Consider the following 21,720-nt stretch of genomic DNA (forward strand, 5'->3'; position numbering starts at 1 on the left):
ATTTAATGAATATTTTTTAATTCATTCATTCATTCCTTCTTTCAAATGCTCTTTTTCTGAAGAGCACCACAACCAATTTCCTCACCTAAACTGAAAACCTCAGAGCCACCTTTAGCTCTTTTCTCCCTCAAATTTCTTCCTGCAAAATCCAATTAGCTGTCAATTCTTTACAGCACTTTGAACAAGACACAGCATTTCTGGATTCCAGGTATCTTTAGTGGTTGTTCCAAATACATGGAAAACTCTCCCTCTTCATTTCTCCAGCAGTATCTCCAGCAGTTAGAAAAGTACTTGGCACATAGGAGGCACGAAATAAATGTGATACAGCTGACTGACTAAAGTCCTAACAAATAAACCAGTGTATTATCTCTTGGATAAATCCCTCCCTCAACACTTACAAAGCTATTCCTATTTTAGTCTCTTATCATCTCTTATTTAGACAATGGTAATAGCCTCCTAGGACAGCTGGGTGGCTCAGTAGAAAGAGTACTGGGTTTGAAGTCAGGAAAATTCATCTTCCTAAGTTCAAATATGGCCTAAGACACTTAGCAGTGTGACTCTGGACAAGCCATTTAATCCTATTTGCCTCTTTTACTAGTCTGTAAAATAAGCTGGAGAAAGAAATAGGGGGGGCAGCTGGGTAGCTCAGTGGATTGAGAGTCAGGCCTAGAGATGGGAGGTCCTAGGTTCAAATCTGGCCTCAGACACTTCCCAGCTGTGTGACCCTGGGCAAGTCACTTGACCCCCATTGCCCACCCTTACCAATCTTCCACCTATGAGACAATACACAGAAATTAAGGGTTTAAACAAAAAAAAAATTATTAAAAAAAAAAAAAGAAATAGGGGAAAATACCAAATGAGGTTGCAAAGAGTTGAATACAACTGAAAAAGAACAACATCCTCCTAACTAATTTTCCTGCCTCCATTTAAGAGGTTAAGAGAGCAGATCTAAGGATAGAGGAAGAGATCTCTCCTGTTGTGACCCAGTCCTAGAAAGACAAACTGGAATCTCATAGCCTCATTCTGTCCCTATCTCCAGGTCAAGATTATAGCCCTTCTTTCTTGGCTTCATTTTTCAGGGAAAGGATGCATTTCCCACCTGGGCTCTAAGAGGAAGGAAGAGGGCTAAGACTAGGCAAACTCTCAAAATAGGTGAAGTTTATTTTAGGTGCTCTTCCACTACCCTTTCTGTCTTTTTGTCCCCTTCTTTAACACCTTGTGCTCTTATATTACCCTCTACTTATCCACATTCCCCTACTGCCATATTCCACCCAAGTCTACAATCCTTTAAAGAGTACTCTATCTTTCTCCCACTCAAACAAAACTCCCTTCCTTTAGTGTAGCAACAACTTTCTTAGATAGGTATTTAGGCCATTAAATAAACTCACATAATGGTGGGAATCAACTCTCCAAAAGATATATAAACTTTCCAAAGGATATATGCATTTTCAGTAGTAGGTTATTAACACCATTAGTCCCTAAATGATGGACTTTCAGACTGAGTAGCTAACTGATGAATTTCAAGCAGAAAGGGGATACTTTGAAGCACATGGGTCTAACAGGTTGCTGTTTAAAAAAAGAGAGAGAATGGAGGATAGCCCTGGTTTACTCAAATTCTAGCCTTGAAATTTTTATATAGCTCCAACATTACCTAATCCTCTCATGAATAATCTTCAGGGAGGTGTCAAAGCAGCTTCCTTGCCTTCTTCTATCCAACCTCCTAGCATATTGCAACCTCTCTATCCCCAGCCCCTCAAAATCACCAGGCAATCATAATCTGTCCTATTCCTCTGCTCCCTGGGGTATGGGGTATAACTCATTGGATCATCCAGGGCTCCTAAACTCACTCTCTGCAGAACCCAGGTTTGAGGGTTGTTAAAAAAAAAAAGAAAAAACTGATGCCCCACGATAGTAATAAAATTCAGTTCCAATAGGTTCTGCTTTCATAGTAGTACGGTTGTCTGTTTAAGGTACTGGCCACCTTCTCACAACTTTTAAAAGTTAGTTGTTACCTAAACATATATAAAAATACAAGTCTCAATGTGTTTTATATTCAAAATTCACTCCTCTGTTTAAAACAAAACAAAACAAAAACTCTCCAATGGCTCAACTACCTAAAGGATAATCTGTACCAGATGAACTGGGCTGGACTACTAAAACGCGCAAAAACCCACCTTATATCTATCTCCTCTCCTTTACTCAGGCTAGCTCCTCTTTCTTGAATAATTCCTATACAGTGTTTTCCATATCCCCCATTTGAAATCCCACTCTCCCATCAAGGTCCAGTTCAAATAGCACCACCTCCACGGACCCTTAATTCCTCCAACTGGAAAGGCTGCCTCCTGTCTTTGAACTCCAGCAGTGTTCCAACTTCTTAGGGGTACTTAAGGTATGCCTGGTGGCATAGTTATTTGGGCACAGAAAACTTTATCCTCATAAAAACAGATGTGCTTGTGGGATCTACAAAGGCTTTACTACTGTGCTATTACTGATTTAAGTGGGTAAATTTCTATTCAGAGAAATGCACTGCAGCAGCAAAAATTCAAATCTAATCCGAATTTCTGAAAGTTACACCTATTAGTAAAGAAAGATCTGTGGTTGCTTCAACGACAAAATGTTATAAGCATTACTTGAATAGAGAAGAAATGTTTAACTAATTACAACTCCTACCTCTGGTGGTGGGGTTTTTCTTTTTGTTTTTTTTGTTTTTTTTTTTTAATCTCTTTCACTACATTATTTTGCTCAAAATCCTTCGATGGTCCCTCAGTGCCTACAAAATAAAGTTAACCTCAAGGAGTAAAAACATGGCATTCAAAGGTCTCTACAATCTGGCCTCAATTTTTCTTCATAATACTTCCCTATACTAATACACTACCTTTTATTCAAATTGCTCTCTGCATACTCCACCTCCCCCCACCCCTTTGCTAACACCATTCCCACTTTCCAGAATATTATTCCTTTCCTTTGTATCTAATTCCTATTATCCTTCAATCCACAATTCATGTCACCCCTATATGCGATTTCTCTATCCTCAACACTTACTATCTATATAAATCCCAACCAATTGCCCTATCTTGTTGAGTCTTTCACTTAATTTCAATCTCTCCCCATCTACTGGCTCATTTTCTACTGCCTACAAACATGCCTATTTCTCTCATCCTGGAAAAAAACCCCATCATTTGATTCTTCCATCCTGGTTAACTGTGATTTTATATATCTTCTGTCCGTTGTAGCTAAACTCTTCAAAAAGGCCATCTACAGTAGATGCTTCTATTTTTTCTCCACTCCCTCCCTTACAATTCAGCTTCTGACTTTATCATTCTACCAAAACTATCTTCTCCAAAGGTACTAATAATCTTTCAGTCGCCAAATCTAATGGTCTTTTCTCAGTCCTCATCTTTCTGGTCTCTCTTCAGCCTTTGATATTGTTGATCACTCTCCTCCCTAATACTCTCATCTCACTAGGTTTTTGTGACACCACTTTCCTGATTTTCTGCTTACCTATCTGCATTCCTTTTCTTTCTTATTTCCTGGATCCTCTTCCAAATCTCCCTTTAATCAAAAGTGTCCTGTGCTGCCTTCTCTTCTCTTCTCCCTCTATACTACTTCACTTGATCTCATAAAGTGTTTAATTACCACCTCTCCGCTGATGATTGTAAAATCTATCTATCCAGCCCCAAACTCTCTGCTGACCTCTGAACTAATTTGCATCTTCAACTGCATTTCAGACATCTTGAACTAGACATCCAGTAATTATCTAAAACTCATTTTGTCCAAAACAGAACTCATAATTTTTCTTCCTAAACCCTCCTTTCCTATGTTTCCTATTCTGATAGAGGGCAATACCATATTCCCAGGCCCTCAAGCTTAAAACCCTAAGAGTCATTCTGGACTCCTCACTATCTCTCAACACCTTGTCTCTTATGCCCAACCTGCTGCAAGACCTGTGGATTTCACCTTTGCAACATCTCCCAAATATACTCCCTTCTCTTCCTCTGCCATTGCCATCACTCTAGTGCAGGCCTTCATCACTTCATGGATTACTGCAACAGACTATTGGTGAGTTGGCTGGCCTCAAGCCTTTCCCCTCTCACATCCATTCTCCATTCAGCCACTTAAGTGATTTTCCTAAAGTACAGATTCAGTCATGTCACTTTCCTTTCCCAAACCCCACTCAATAAACTCCAGTAGCTCCCTATTGTCTCCAAGATTAAATATAAAATGCACTGTTTAGCCTTCAAAGTCCTTCATTACCTAGTTCTCTCCTACTTTTCCTGTCTTCTTACACCCCATCAATCCAATGAAACTGACCTCCTGCCTGTTCCATGAACAAGACTCTGCATCTCTCTACTCTGAGTATTTTCTCTGGCTGTCCCCTATTGCCCGAAATGCCTTCCTTACTCCACTCTAACTATGACCTCCCAGGCTTCTCTTAAGTTCCAATTAAAATCCCACCTTCTATAGGAAGCCTCCCCCAACTCGTTCTCTTTAGTTCCAGTATCTTTCCTCTGTTAATTATTTCCCATTTACCCTGAATAATTGCTTTTTTTGGTATATATTTGTTTGCATGTTGCTTCCCCTATTAAACTGTAAGCTCTTTGGTGGAAAGGACTGTCTTTTGCCTCTTTTTGTATCCTCAGCACTTAGCACAATGCCTGGAACATGATGAGCAATTGCTAAATGTTTACTGATTGATTGATTCTACCGTTCTGACTCTCAAATTTACCCCCTCTGACATCCCCTGGGTTCAGATCCTTATTACCTCTTATTTGGATTATTAGAACAGTTGCCTAATTGGGTTTCCTGCCCTCCAGTGTCTGCCTTCTCCAATCTATCCTTCACAGAGCTGAAAAAAAAATTCCCCAAAATGAACCTGCCCACATCACCTCCCTGCTCAAGATGCTTCAGTGGTTCCCTATTGTCTTTAGGATAAAATATGGACTTGGTTTAGCAAAGTCCTTCAGAGTCTGATTCCAAACTATTTTACCAGGCTGATTATAAGTATCCCCTCTCAGTCATGCTAGATTTTAGCCAGCCTAGCCTGCTTGCAGCTTGCCATTCCTGTCACTGACTCTCCATCTCTGTTCTTTGTATAGACTGTTGCCCAGAATATTCTCTATCATTACCTGTCTCAGTGCTTCCTTCATGGCTCAGCTCAAGTATCTCATCCTATAAGAGACCTTTAAGGACTCTCACAATTGTTTGTGTTTCTGATATACCCCCTTCTGACATGAAAAAGTATGTACTGTGAAGTTTGTGTATTTCTACAGTATGTATGTATGTATGTATGTATCTCTGTATGTAGGTATGATCTATCTCTCTCACTCTTTCTATATATATATATGTGTGTATATATATATATATATATATATGATTTATTTATCTGTGCACATACTATCTCCCCTTCCTTCCTAACTACTTACATAATGTAACTTAAAGATGGTTTCACTTTTGCCTCCATAACCTCAACAAGTAGCAAGGCCTCTGGCTTATAGTAGGCTTAATACCTGCTGTATTGGATTGCATCCTCTACCTGTAAATGTTTTCTCCTTCCAAATAGGCCACAAAATCCTTCAGGGCAAGAACAGTGTCTTCTAGGTCTCTATTTCCCACAGTGATTTGCAAATAGTGGGCACTCAAACATATGATTGATTAATGAGGACTTGCCTACCTAATTGTAAATGTACACTAGAGAAAGATATTTAACACCTAAGAAAAGAACAAGGGAAAACAATTGGCTAATTGCTACATTGTCCTAAATGGTATAATTATCATCTATCCAAGAAAGAGGTGGGAACCCTTACCAACTGAAATATGTATTGTTTTTCCTTTCCTTGGTAGAATAGCTTTGGTGGATGGAGCAAGTTCCCTAAGTAGACAAAAGCAAGAGGTAAGCAGTGGGCTTTCCTGAAGTTCTTTTTTCCTATTAAGTTTGCTAAGACATTGATAAAGAAATGATATTGGTCATCAGATAATTTGGTATTCATGCAAGGCAGAATACTGCATGATTTTACAATTTTACAGACCCAGTTTACATGTGACTATCTGACATATACATTTAATTTCAGATTACCTTTCCCCTCTATAATATATAGATTTGATTGTGAAAATCATAAGCATTCATAATGTAATCTAATTCTTCATGCATCTGCTGTGTAGCAAAATTTCAGATTAAATGGTGGTAAGGATTGAAAACTAGTTCCAAATATGTTATATAAATTTTTAAAATACAAAACTACAAAAACTTCTGAATGCAGTATGGCATTACTAAACTACTTAGATGTTTATAACTTAGTTACTTTATAGGGAAGGAATTAGTACAATTTTATTCATTCTGCAGGCACTTCAGAAATGAAGAGTAAATATAAATACTTTGTTTCAAAATTTATGGATTAGGATCCTATAGAGCAAACCATTAAGCTGTTAATTATAGCCTTCAACTAGACTTTCAGAAATCCACTACTAAAAAAGTATCATGAGGCAACCATTAAGCAATAAATCTATTCATTTTGAAAATGTCTTAAAAGGCATTTTAAAAGTGACATTGCAGAGCTATACTAAATATTCAATGGATAAAGCACTGGTCCTAGAATCAGGAAGACCTGAGTTTGAATCTGGCCTAGACACTAGCTGTGACCCTGGGCAAGTAACTTAAGCTCTGTTGGCTTTAATCTACTGGAGAAGAAAATGGTAAACCACTCCAGTATTTCTTGCCAAGAAAACCCCTCATAGAGTATGGTTCAAGGGATCATAAAGAGTTCAACAAGACTGAACAATGACTAAATACACACAAAAAATTTTTGCAAACAATCTGCAAGAACAAAATAGTAGAACATTGGTTAAATGAAACTACTGGCAATTATTAAAAACTAGAGCACCTAAAATGAAATTTTTGTCTCCAATTCTTTGATTCCTATGATTAGATTTATCAACAAAGCAATACATATATACTTGCTTTGACATTTTTCAGTTACATTATAGATTTATTGCTTAGTGTAATCATTTAAAAGTTAAAACTTATTTCTACTACAAAGTTTAATTTGTTTTCAATAAGAGTACTAGTTTATTTTAAAAACTGTCATTTTTCTGAAAGTTCCCAAATCCACTCTTTCAAAACTCATTAAAATTATGTTCCCATGTTATCTAAATTTGATGGGTATCAGATTTTCACCTAAATCTATCTAGATGAAATGGTATGTACAAAAAAAAAGTTTAAGCTCTGAAGAGAGTTATGATGAAAATTTAGAAGAATACATTACTTTCTTTTTTCTTTTTTTAATTTTAAACCTTTATCTTGCCTTAGAATTGGTTCCAATACTAAATATTGGTTCCAAGGCAGAAGAGTAGTAAGGGCTAGGCAAATGGGGTTAAGTGACTTGCCCAGAGTTGCACAACTAGGAAGTGTTTAAGGTCAAATTTGAACCCAGAACCTCCCATTTCCAAGCCTGGCTCTCCATCCACTAAGGCACCTAGCTGCCTCATTGCTCTAATCGAAACAGACCCATACTAGTTTAATTTTATGATATGCTGCTGTTGCCTCCTTTTGAGCATTACTGGATATTATTTGATGGTCCCTATTATGTGACGGTTTGTCACAAGTAATTTGTAATGTCAATAACGTTTTACTCTAAACTACACGTCATTTCCTATTCAACAGTTATTAGTACCTTCCTGACCTGACTTCAAGTAATTCTATTAAACTTTTATATGTGGAAAGAGATGCAACTCATAAATTCCTGTTGATGAAAGTGAACCACTTGCTATAACTGAAACTTTTTGATATTAATACTTCTTGGTATAACTGTCTTTAAATACTATCTAAAATAATCTAATGAAACTTGACATTCCCTGAAAAAGATTCTGCAGATGGATCAAAGCATATTATCTTTCATGTCAGTGTATTTATGGTCTTATTTTGGGGTTTTGGTTTTGTATGAGGGTGCTCTTACAACAATGACCATTATAGAAGTGTGTTTTGCATGATAATAAATGTATGGCCCAGATCAAGTTGCTTACCATTTTCAAGTTGAAGGAAGGGAAGGGAAGGAGGGTGATGGTTTGGATCTTATAATTTTGAAAAACATATGTTGAAAATTATTATTACATGTAATTGGGAAATTAAAATACCTTTGAATTTAAAAAAAGATTATGCAGGTATCTATTGGGTTTCAGAGATTTATTTTTAAAAACTTCCCTATGAATCTGGAAGGTAGACGTTGATACATGATAGTGAAAGTTTACCATCCAAATGAAAGTCAAAGATAAGCTAATTTAATTTTCATGATTTACCAAATGAAGAAACTGAGGAAAGAACAGGTTAAGAGACTTGCCATAATCACCCAGCAAAGCAATGTAAGAGTCAGGACTAGAATCCAGGTTTGCCTACTCCTAGTGCAATATATCTTCTACTAAACAAACCATGCTGCTCATTTCTCAGTAATGAGCTAATTGTTGTCAAACATTCTCAATATTAATTTAGTGTCAAAAATTCTTCACTTTGGGCTGTTTTATTTCTTCTCTTTAGTTAGGAAAACCAGTTTCTGACTAGTTTTGTTGGAAGGCCAAGCAAAGCAAACTTTGCTTCTAGGCAAAAAAAAATTTTCACCATCTCCCTACTATCTGATGGAGTACTGGTTGAGCTCAGGAGGAAGAGATGAATATGCAACATGGTACCGAGCTAAGAACTGTGGCATGATTAAGCCCCATCCCTTCCTCTGCATTTCCAGTCTTCCTCTCCTGCTAAATTACTTCATTCATCATTCTACTACTCCCACTGCCACCTCCTCAGTCCCCATGGACAGTGTTTCTAAATAGACACACTACCAGATTTCCCACTCTTTAAATAAAACTCAAAACAATGAAACAATTCTGATTTCCTATTACATTTGTTCAACTAGGATTCTTACTGCCTATAACATAAGACTAGTTATATAAATCGTATTTGATTAAATCATTTAACTCCTTGATTAGACTTATATGAATTGATACAGTGAAGTAAGTAGAATCAGAACAATTTACACAATAACATCAATATTATAAAAATGAACAATAAACAAAATAAACAATTAAAAAATAAACAATATAAACTGATGAAGGATGAAATGAGCAAAAACAATTTATACAATAACAACATGGTAAAAAATACATAGCATTGAAAGCTACAAGAACTTCGATTCAGGCCCTGACCATCAGTGATTACAGAGCACCAGTGATGAAGAATGCTACCTACATCCTGACAGAGAGCAGATGGATTCAGAGTACAGGCTGATATATATATATATATATGTATATATATATTGAACATGGCCAACTAGAGAATTTGTTTTGCTTGCTTATATCTATTTGTTACAAGGAATGTTTTTTCCCTACAAAGGGATGGAGAGCAAGAAAGAAAATAAATTTGTTAATTTAAAAAAAAATTAGTTTAAAAAAACTTCTTGATTAAGTTTTTCTTGTCTTTCATCTGGACACTTTTTTTTAACCCTCACCTTCCATCTTAGAATCAATACTGTGAATTGTTCTAAGACAGAAGGGTAGTAAGGGCTAGGCACCAGGGGTTAAGTGACTTGCCCAGGGTCACACAGTTAGGAAGTGTATGAGGGCAGATTTGAACCCTCCCTGAGCTCAGTTTTCCTCAAAGTAGCACTGGACTAGTGAGCTCTAGATTTCCTTCTAGTTCTAAATCTATGATATTATTAAGAGATAGAGAATGAACCTGTGATTTCACTGGTAGAAGGAACTCCCAGAAGATGAAACTCCCCCATCAGTTCAGGTTGGCACCTTCTCTTTCAATTTATTATGGCAATAGAGAGTTGCTTAAAGCATTGACAGATTAAGTGATCTGTCCAGGGTTACAGGGCTAGCATATGTCAGGATGGGAACTGAATCCAAATTTTACTGGCTTAAAGGACAGCTCTCTATCCATTATACTACCCTGTTTCTCCATATGGTATTGTTATTAAATGTCTATATTGTGCTGGAAACAGAAAAATACAAGAAAAAAATGAGACAGACTAGCATAACGAAATAGTTATTAGAAGAACTGAATTCTACTCTTGGCTTTGAACATACCAGTTGTATAAGATAGGACAATAAATGACACTGGGAACCTTCTTGAACCTTTATTTTCTCTTCTGTAAAACAGTAATACTACTTATATTATCTGCCTTTACAAGGTGTCTGTTCCGAAACTCAAGTGAGCACTTATGTACTCATCTGTATGTAAAGCACTAACTGTAAAGTAATACTTTTATGGAAATTATTATTACTCTTATTCTGATTGCTGTCTTCAAAAAACTTATAACCTGGGGGCAGCTGGGTAGCTCAGTGGATTGAGATCCAGGCCTAGAGACAGGAGGTCCTAGGTTCAAATCTGGCCTCAGACACTTCCCAGCTGTGTGACCCTGGGCAAGTCACTTGACCCCCATTGCCTACCCTTACCACTCTTCCACCAAGGAACTAATACACAGAAGTTAAGGGTTTAAAAATATAACCCCCCCCCCAAAAAAAAAACTTATAACCTTAGAGGTGACTAGAAAATTGGATTACAAGAGATAATTTTCAATGTTATGACAGTACTGTTTTAGTCGAATTGCAGACCTTTCTTAAATAAAGATGGGCATAAAATGAGAGGTCTGACATAAAATCAAAGTGCCTGGTTTCAAGTGAAAAAAGAAAATTTCAGAAAAACAGGCAAAATTCTTATTAAGATAGTTAACACTATTGACTAGACTTCTGTTTCAAGCTTGAAGAATCCCTTGAACTCGGAACAAAGCTTTCACCCAACTCAAGTTAGAACTACAGAGCTCTCTATCTAGAAAAGGCCTCCCTTCCAAAGGTAACACATTCAAATAGACCCAGGAAAAAACCCTTTCCAGGAAGTTGATCTAATAAACCTACATCCTTAGTTAAGTAAACCTTTCACATATTGTTTATCTATCTTGCTCCCTTTCCATATACTTTTTTTTCAGGGACCCCTGATTTAATAGGTTCTCAGGCAGCCAGGTGGTACTGATAGTGCACAGGATTTAGTACTGAGAAGCTGAGTTAAAATTCAGACCCTGAGAAAGGTATGTAATCTCTCTATGTCTGTTTCCTCATCAGAGGAAAACAGAGGTGATAATAACACTTCCATCAAAGGGTGGTTGTGAGGGTCAAAAGAGATAACATGTACTTTGCAAACTAAGCATTATTAGTACTACTACTAATAATAAATATGTATACTTTCTCCATCCATTTAGATGCCAACTAATCTATGTTTTGGCAAACAGTTTTCCTGAGAGGCTATGGTAGAAAAAAAAAATCCAGCTTGCTGATAACTGGTAATAAATGTCTATTTTTATTTAGTCTGATCTTTATTCAGAAAAAATACAATCCATCCATGTTTCCAGTGTGGTAGGTCCTGACAGACTGTGAACTCTACTAATTCAAGAGAACTCTACTGGTTCTTCTTTTGAAAATTTGGGATTTCTTGCATACCATAATGAAACACTGGTGGTGATGTGGGAAGGGAAATTGGGGTCTTGTCCAAAGAACTGACAGTTCAGACTGACTCCATGCTGAGGGAACAAGTTTTATTTTAGGAGAATATAGTAATAGAGAAGTTAGTAAAAGAAGAAGCAAGGAGGAATGTAAGGTAAGGTAAGGAGAGGGGGATGAGGTAGGTAAGGTAAGGAGGTGATTAAAGGAAGGAGGGTAGGCAAATGGTTTTCAGGAATGCTTTTTATCTTGATTTCTAAGTTTCTAAGGAAGGGATCATTTGTTTGGGTGGTTGTTGCCCTGTCATTTCCCAAGGAAGTGATGTCCACTTTGGACCTCCTGGCTTTACTCATATTCACTCTGCCCAATGAGGGGAGAGGGGGGGCTGCAAACTGAAATGTAAATAGATTAAAAATGATATGTTAAAGACCCCAGGGCTCTTTTCTGCACAGACTCTTAAGAAGGCAGTGATCGTAGAAACTGAGCATTGTTTCAACCAAGTCCTGTGCAACTGGGAAATTGCTGCCTGTTTAGAGATCAACCCCCACCCCCCAAAGATTGATGTAAGTTTTCTCGTAACTGCATATCTAAGCAACCCACATGTCTAATTTTTGAAAGCTGGCCCCCATATTAATCAACTAGCTATTGTTTCCACGTTCTTTTAATTGTTTACAGCTACTTGACAGTTTGTGAGACACTGACTGCAGTCCACATCAGTTGGAAGATTTGAGTGGAAGTAACTCTGACATAATAGAAGCATTTGTTGCCTCTCTCAACAATCCTCTGGGCCTCATTTTCCCCATATGTAAAATGAGGGGTTAGACTAGATTTTTTTCCATCTCTTAACAACCTGAAGAGATTGGTAACTGGGATTGCTTGGTGATAAAGGGAACCGTCTGATGTGTCTAACTCTCTTCCTCTCCTCCCTATCCTTTCCAAATCTCTCAACTCGGAAAAGAATATTAATTTTGTCCAACTTAGGACAAATTCTCAATAAACATTTATCAAGCCAATTCTATGTTCCAGGCACCATGGGGGTACAAAGAAAAGTAAAAACAGGGTTTCTGCCCACAAGGGACTCATATCTTAGACAACTTCCTCCAAAACTTTCATACAACTCTTTCTTCCTAGAATGCTGAAATGGGAGATATAAAATGAACACAAATAATACAACACAAGGAATAAGAGAGATCTAAACATCAGATTCTTGGACATTTTAAAGAGCATTTTCAGCTGAGAAAGCTAGGGAAAGCTTAAATGGTAAAGCTCTCTTAAGCATGACCCTGAAGGAACAGGATTCCTGTAGTCAACCAGTACTGATTAAGGGACATTTTCAGCTGACAAGCCTGGGGTAGGCTTCATGGAATGGCTCCCTTGAGCAAGACCCTGTTGGAACAGGATTCCTACTGTCAACCAACCAGCCATGACTAAGGGCCACTTACGCCCAGAGAGGGCTAGGAGTGTTTTCATGACATGGCACCTTTGAGCAAGGCCCTTTAGGAAGAGGATTCCACAGTCAATCAATCATCATTGATTTAGCCAAGCATATGCATGAAGCAGACAGGTGGCTAGATAGAGTTCTGGAACCAGAGTCTGCTAGACACGGGTTCAAATCCAAAATCAGACCCTTATTAGTTGTGTGACCCTGAGCAAATCACTTAATGTGGAGAAAGAAACAACAAATCACTCCAATATATTTGCCAAGAAAACTCTGTAATGAGGTCATGAAGAAGACACGACTGAATAATACAGCAAACACTGTGCAAAAGCACAAGTAAGTCAAAGAAAGCCAAAAAACTATTCCCTGCAGGAGGAGCACATACTCTAGTGGAGGGGCGAAGCGAGGAAGAAAGAGGGACTAGATGCAAAGAATCATGATCAGGATACATTAGAGGCGGTTTCAGAGAGAAGACACTAATAAGGAAGGGGGATTGGTAAAAGTAAAAGAGTGTGTGTGTGTGTGTGTGCGTGTGCGCTTCTTTTCCCTATCATGCTCCCAATGAGCAAGTGTACTCCAAGGATGTGCAGGCAGATCCTCCTAAGCAAGGCAAGATTTGGAGATGAGCGTCTGTTAGAAGCAGAGGCAGCATGCGGTGCTAGGAGGCAGCGAGCGGATGGCCAGGTGCGCTCAGAGAGCGCGGCGCGGCGCAGCGCTATGCCGGGCGCACTGGGACGCCGGGGCCGGGGCGGGGCGCGCGCACGAGCTCACCTGGCCGTGTTGAGCAGCGGGTGCCGCGTCCCGACCAGCTTGCGCACCTGCATAGCGATGTTGCTGAGCTCGTCGCTCAGGAGGCAGCGGAGACTCATGAATGAGGTCGGGTAGCCCACGATCTTCTCCGCCTCCGACACCACCTGGTTCCAGTGGGTCGGGGATCCAGAGAAGAGGCCACGCCGGGACGTGGGGGGCGGCCGCAGCAGCGTCCACCACAGGGCTCTCGGGGCTCCGGAGCGGCACAGCAGCTCCTGCAGGCTCATGGCTCCAGCGCTAGAGGGACTTGGGGGCGGGGAAGATCAGAGGCTCCGGCTGAGGGATGGGCCCAGGAAAGGAAGTTTAAGCGCTGACCTGCTCAGCAACTTCGCGGCGTCGTAGAATCTAGAGCGGACAGGGTTGCTGCCGGTGCCCTGGGCGCTGCCATCTTGAGCGCCGTAATCCGGCCTGTCGTAAAGAGGGCGGGGCGATTCGTGACCAGGCCCCGCCTCCCTGCCCTTAGGCTTTTGTGGGCTAACAGGTATTTGCTGATGGGTGTCTGGAGAGGAAGAGACTTTTTTTTTTTAAATTAAACTTATTCTTTTTTAATTTTTTAATTTAAAACATTTTTAAAATTTAAATCCCAACGAAATTAGTTAAGTGACTTGTCCAAGGTCACACACAAATGATAAGTGTTATGCCGGGAGAAGTATCCCAATAAATGAGTCTTGAGCCAACAATGCAATATGCAAAGGGACTTTATAGTCTAGCTCGAGCTAGGGTCTCTCACAAAAAGTTGGTGAGGGATTCGGAGCTGTGCTGTGTCTGGGCTTGAGTTTTTATGGAGTAGTAGTCAGAAGGGTAGAGGAATGTCTTTAGGTTGGGAAATCCTGCAGATAAGGGGAATGTCCTAAGGTATTCTTGTAGATAAGGGGAATATCTGCAGGGAGGAGATCCTGGGGAGAAGCGGAAGGTCTGCAAGGTAGATAAGGTCAGTCCCTGGAGACTGGAGGTCTGCAAGGTTTGGGATTCCTGTGGATAATTCTATTTCACCATAATGTCATATAAGGGTCGGGCCCATAATGTCATACAGGGGTTGGGATTTTTAATTCTGACTCTTTCTAGGTTCCACATAAATAGCAAAATAGGGATTTTATTCCAGGTTCTTTGACTCCAAATTCTAGGTTCTAAGAACCGTGTTTTCTGGCTACTCAAGATTGTAGAATCTTAGAACTAAAAGCAACTGTCCACTTCCTTTTAATCTGAGGAAGTTGAAGTCCAGGGTGGTTCCTGTAAGAACCACCAGATAAGTTAAAAAAAAAAAACACAAAAACGCAACATTATAACCAAATAATAGTATTTATATAGTACTGTGAGGTACCCTAGGTGGCACATCAGACCTGAAGTCGGGAAGACCCCGAGATCAAATTTTATTTTATATAAATTTTCTATAAATTATATAAATTTTATATTATAAAAACACAAGTTGTCTGACCCTGGACAAGTCACCCAACCCTGTTTACCTCAGTTTCTTCATCTGTATAATAAGCTGAAAGAAGAAAAAAATAGCAAACCACTCTAGTATCTTTGGAGGAAACTCCAGATGGGATCATGAAAAGTCAGACAGGACTGAACACATAGTACTATGCATTACAGTTATCTCATTGGAACCTTACAAAATCTGGGAATTAGGTTTTATTATTATCCCCATTTTATAATAGAGGAAATTGAGGTAAACAGGTAAAATGATTTGCCTGGATTCACAATAATAATAAAAAATAGTTAATGTTTATATAGCATGTAACATGCTAAGTGCTATACAATTATCTCATCTGATCTTCACAACAAACCTGAAGTTAGATGTTATTAATGATAGAATTAATATTATAAAATTTTATTGTAATAGAAATGGCTAATACTTACATAACACTTTTCAAGTGCCTGACACTGTACTAAGAACCTTACAATTATATCTCCTTGAATCTTCCCAACAATCCTGAGAGTTAGGTACTATTATTCTCCCCATTTTACAGGTGAGGAAACTGAGGCAGATGAAAGAGAAGTGACTTGCCCAGAATCACACAGCTACTTACGTGTCTGAGACTGAATTTTAACTCTGGTCTTCCTGCCTACAAGCCTGGCACCTGAGGGGAGAAAAGATAGGGAGAGAAGAAAGGAGACAGAGACAGATAAGCGTAGAGTAAGTTCAGAAAAGAACTGGGAAAGTAAAAACAAAAGGAGTTAATTCACACACATAGTCTCAGACCTTTCATGTAGTTGGCATGCCCTGCTCCTCCCTCACCTCTGTCAGTGCTGCTACAGGTCTAGACAGCATACTTCCTCCTAACAGTTTCCCCACAGCTCTAAGCCATTGGTTTAGTGAGTTATCATGAGTGCAAGCTCCAGGAGAAAATGTGGAGAATGTTCTATACATTGTTTGATGGTTCCCAAGTTTTCTCCTCAAGCCCCATAACCCTGCCAGTCTGTTAGCTACTAGAAGCAACCCCAGTGCTTCTTATCCCATGAGGTTGTTCATTAAGAGACCACAGACTAAACCAGTGCATTTTGCCCTCTGCTCTTCAGCTGTCCATTCCTTGCCACCAGCAATAGTGATTCTCCTGATCCCACAATTCTCAGGGTAGTTACTCCTCTCAGCTTTCAAACTTTGCCCAAGTCAGTGCTGCCCAGCTTGGAGGGTCAATGAACAGTCACCACCTCAGCTCCCTTTATCTAGTTGGCCCTAGGCATCATCCAGCCATTCAGGCTTTCAGAGCCTAGTCAGCTCTGGCATTTTACCACTTGTCCTACCCCTATAGATAAGCCCCATTTCCTTTGCATCTATTGCTCAAAGAACAACAATCAAATCAATATTACGATTGCTTCCACAAGGGGCATGACAATCTACAGTCCTGTATCACCACTCACAATCTCCATGGCTGCCTAAATGTGTAACGGGCCTCCCTACCTTGACCACCACTGTGGTCTTCCTAGCAGAATATAAGGTCCCTGAAGGCAAGGACTTTTGTATTTTTATATTAATATTCCTTGTACCTAGCCAGCTGTCTGAAACATAACAGACGAGGGCAGTAAAGCATCTTGAGGGGAAAACAGGAGGTGGTATATGCCAGGCAGTTTGAATCAACCACCTCCCCTTAGACAACAGTGGCTATAGCTCAAGACTCCATGTCCAAGAACCACTGGAATAATAGCACCCCTTAGACTACCATCCCTGCTTCCAGTCCCAGCCATTTCAGAAGGGAGCTAGAATGGAACCTGCAACCAATGGGAAGGTAAGCCCAGGTGCCCCAAGAATAGCAGTACAGCCCCCAGCCAGTGGCTGTGCTTCTAAGGAGGCTGTTGACAATGCAGGCACAGCATCCCTTCCCTCCTAAGAAGACAGAGCTACTAAAGACTGGAGAAAGAAAGTCTTTGGCACTATCAGATGGTTCAGGATCATGGTTATAATTTTATCAGTGAAAATGACATTAAAGAAGCTGTTGCATCTAAGAAACGTTGGACCTTCCCATCTAATTTGCATCTGAAATACATATATGTGTATATATATATATTTCCCCTCATTGAAATGTGATGTATAATATAATATATATCATATATAATATAACTATATGCATTATGTAATGTATAATCACATGTATAATAGTTATCTTGTTGCTTACCTTTTTAATGGGTAGAGGAAAGGGTGGGAGTAAGAAAAGGATTGGGAATTCAAAAATTTAAAAGAAAAGAATCTTAAAAATAAATAAAGAGGGGGGCAGCTAGGTGGCTCAGAGGATAGAGAGCTAGGCCTAGAAAGAGGAGGTCCTGGGTTCAAATTTGGACCAAGATACTTAGCTATGTGATCAAGGGCAAGTCATTTAAACCCCATGGCTTAGCCCTTACTACTCTTCTGCCTTGGAACCAATACACAACATTGATTCTAAGATGAAAGGTAAGGGTTTTAATAAATAAATAATTTAAAAAATACTGTGTCCTTGAGAATAAGGATTGTTTTGTTTTTTTCTATTCATATCTCTAGTATTTAGCACAGTTTTGTTCATAGTAAAGGCTTAATAAAATATTTTTTCATTCATTCAGTGAATAAAAGTTAATTGATGTTGAAGGTGACAATCCTCTTGTCTCTGATTAGTAAAGGTAGCCAAGAATTATATGGAAGGTGAACCTTTTGTATCAAAGACCAGTTGTCAGAAGATAAATGAATGTTGAGGAGGATAATAATAGGACTGTGTGACCAGGAAAGAGCATAAAATCAATCAGTGAACAAACCTTTATTAGCACCTACTTTGTGTTAGATGCTAGGGAAACAAAGACAAACACTTCTTGCTCTCAAGAAGCTTATATTCTTTCCAAGGAGACATGTACACATATTTAGTTAAATTAAAAATAGATTCAAAATAGATTTGAGGTGATTTGGGGGAGAGGACATTAGAAGGTATCTTAGGCAAGTCTTCATAAAGGTGTCTCTGGAACTAGTTCTTGGGAGAAATTATGGCTTCTAAGAGATGAAATTGAGGAAGATAATTTCCAAAGGTATGGAAGTAAATAATGGAATCCCATGGATGAGATATGTAAGAATCAGACTGGTATGGAAGTAAATAATGGAATCCCATGGATGAGATATGTAAGAATCAGACTAACTGAACCATAGGAGAATAATATGTAATAAGGCAGGAAAGGTAGGTGAAGGCCACATTGTGAAAGGCTTTAAATACCACACAGAGGAGTTTAGATTTGGGCCTAAAATAAGTAGAGAACTCCTGATGTCTGTTGATTGGGGAGCCATCTGTTCAAATGTGTACTTAAAAATTGCTTTGATATCTTTGTGGAAGACAGATTAGAGTAGGGAGAGACTTGAGGTAGGAAGACCAATGAGAAGCCTGTTGGCAATAATATGGTAGAGAAGTGATGAGGGCCTGTCCATGTGTGTGGTGTCCATGTGGGTGGAGAGAAGGAAATATAAGTAAGAGAGGCCGGGGGTGGGGGGGTGGAAATGGCAGAGATTCGGCAATTTACTGGATATACATATGGAATAAGAGAGAGTGTGGAGCAGAGAATGAGACTGAAGATGACTGAAAGGATAGTAGTGCCCTTCTCTAGAACAGGGAAGCTCAGAAGGAGGATGAGTTCATAGGGAAAGATAATGATTCTGTTTTGGACATACTGAGTTCACTCTGCTTTATTGGAACAAACCTTTTGATGTTCTCACATTCTGCAAATTGGCATTTGTTGTTCTTCAGTTGTTTCAGTCATATCCAATTCTTTGTGTCCGCATTTGAGATTTTCTTGGCAAAGATACTGGAGTGGTTTGCCATTTCCTTTTCTAGTTCATTTGAAAGATGATGAAACTGAGGCAAACAGGTGCCTTCTCAGGGTCACCCAGCTAGTAAGTGCCTGAGGCCAGATCAGGAAGAGGAGTCTAGGCCTGGCATTCCATTTACTACACCACTTAATTGCCTAAATTGATGTAGATAACAAAAAGTGACAACGGTCAGTGTTAGGCTGTGGGAAGACAAGGACACTAAATATGCTGATTGAGCGATTATTTGATCTAACAATACTAGCTATCAGTTTGGAATCATGCTAATGTAACCCTGGTTTCACAGGCTCCACAGCCATAGAGACTTAGAGACAAAAGAATGCATGGAGTCTTTACAGAGGAGACAAAAGACTCAAGTGATACTAAGGTTTACCTTTTAGTGATATATTTGGAAGACGGATTTCTGGAACTGGGTTTTTGGGAGGGTTCTGGGAGAGAGAAGCAAGAAACCAAAATGGAAGGAAGACACATCGATTCATGATCTCTTGGTGAGCTTCTCCTGCCTTTTACTTTGAGAACTGATGAACTCTCAAGTGTCAGATAATGGGAATTAGAAACTAAGCTATCTTTTCCCCCACAAACTGTTAATTGATTGGTCTGGTTCATGGTAAAACTATAGAACAGCTAGAGGAAACTATGTTTCCCCTCAATTACCAGGTAAAAAGGGATTGGCTCAATACTCCTATCTATTAAGCTGGTAGAGTTCTCTTTATGGAAGAAGGTTGAACTAAGAGAAGACTGTTATCACTTGGCAGCTGAAAGCATAAATTAACAGCGTGAATGAACAAAATTATCATTTTGACCTCCCCTCTTTTAAAATTCAATTTTATATTGCTATGAACTTCACAAATATCAATATTTGAACATTTTCATCTGCAAAGAATAGGAAAAGAACATTATGGAATTGTGTCTATTATGTAAAGCTTATTTCTGGTCATGAACTCTTCTCTTATCAATAGTTGTGAAAAATATCTCCTTTACTACTCCTCAAATCTGTTTATGGTATGACCTTTTATATATCTCAGATATCCATTTGGAGTTTATATGAGATGTTGGTTCAAACCTAATTTTTGCCAGACTGTTTTTCAGTTTTCCCAGATGTTTTTGTGTAATAGTGAGTGAAACCATATACCAGCAGTTGGTTACTGGTGCCACCATGTTCAATTGCTTGTAGGTTTCGTATACCTAATATGTTCTGTCACTCAGAGATATCATGGGAGTAGATGGGACTATCATGAATATAAATTAATATAAATTAATAACCCTGTAGTCTAGTGGATCTTGGAATATGCTATAATCTCCTATATATGGAACGGTTACATTTAACAATTCCAATAATAAGAAATTCTACAGGTAACCAGGATAAAGATCCTCAAATATAAAGGAAAAGAAAGTCAGCTAGGTTACTCAACGGATAAAGAACCAAACCTAGAGATGGGAGGTCCTGGGTTCAAATCTGGCCTTTGTCACTTCTTGGCTGTTTGACCCTGGGCAAATCACTTAACTCTAATAACCTAACCCTTATCCCTTTTCTTCCTTGGACCCAATATGTAGTGTTGATTCTGACAGAAGATAAGTGTTTAAATATATATATAAAATATAATAAATAATATAACAATACATAATATATAATACATATTATATATTATGTAATAAAATATAAATAATAATATAAAATATATAATTATACATATGCATATATATATGAAAGAAAAATGGAAAAACACAATATGACACTCACCAGAAACTGGATAAAGGAGCTCAAGACGCAACCCAAAGTATCTGGGAAATGAAGTTAAATATGAACCTAACCATTAATGAAAAATGATGAACATTAAACCAAATGAAGCATTCGAAACATTCCTAGAAAGAAAATCAGACCTTAAGAAACTTTCCTTCTTAAACACTCCAAACAGAAGTACAAGAAAGGTAAATAAATGCTTCAACTGAGGGCAATACAAAAAACAGAATAAAAACACTATTAAGAAATTTTTTTTCTAAATGGTTACAAAACAGTAAGTATGAAAGCCAAAGTTAAACAGAAATGAGAGTGGAAAAAAAAAACTTAAAACATCATGAACTAAATTTAATCATTACCACCCCCACACTATTCCCCCTCCCTGCTTACAAGTGAATCAGATTTTGTTTTTTGCAGATTATAGAATAGGCAGGCACATAAAAGGGGTGAGATGAAGATAAAGATAAATATGTCATGTACCCTGATCAAATCAGAGGCTAGGGAAAATAACTCTTTTAATAAAAGAGATCCTATAATCAAAGAAGCAAAGAGCAGAATTGAAAAAAGGGAGAGTAAATGGAAAAACCCTGTTTCAATGGTGTGAGTGAGTACCACTAATGAATGCTAACATGGGAAAAGAGCTATATTCTATAAAAGGAGACGGGAAACTTACAATGGGTTTAATAATTTGCAGTTATTTTCTGCTTAGACTGCTCATCCTGCCTCAAGAAAAAGGGATCAGAACACCTAGAGTCAACTGAAATCCAGAAGAATGGGAGGATTTCAACCTAGGGAGGAGATTTCATGGTAAAGGGGAAAAAATGATCATGGAAAGGACAAAGATCAATGATGACCAGCACAATCAGAGACACAGGAAAATTCTTACCATGAGGAAATATTTTTTCTATCATCTGAAATAATATTTCAAGAGTGAGACTCAAAAAAAAATGGGGGACCAAGGGACAAGATCTATTAGACACT

At 38.5% G+C, this 21,720-nt stretch overlaps 1 protein-coding gene across 1 annotated transcript in view; it reads right to left on the reverse strand.

Annotated features, from left to right (window-relative positions):
- Positions 1–13,953, reverse strand: part of PDSS2 (decaprenyl diphosphate synthase subunit 2) — a 318,869-nt gene extending 304,916 nt beyond the window's left edge. The window contains exon 1 of the mRNA XM_044675399.1: positions 13,688–13,953. Coding sequence (XP_044531334.1) covers positions 13,688–13,953 — 266 coding nt within the window. The remainder of the gene's footprint in view (positions 1–13,687) is intronic.
- Between the last annotated feature and the right edge of the window lie 7,767 nt (positions 13,954–21,720).

This window comes from Gracilinanus agilis, chromosome 4 (genome assembly GCF_016433145.1).
Source record: "Gracilinanus agilis isolate LMUSP501 chromosome 4, AgileGrace, whole genome shotgun sequence".
Lineage (NCBI taxonomy): Eukaryota > Metazoa > Chordata > Mammalia > Didelphimorphia > Didelphidae > Gracilinanus > Gracilinanus agilis.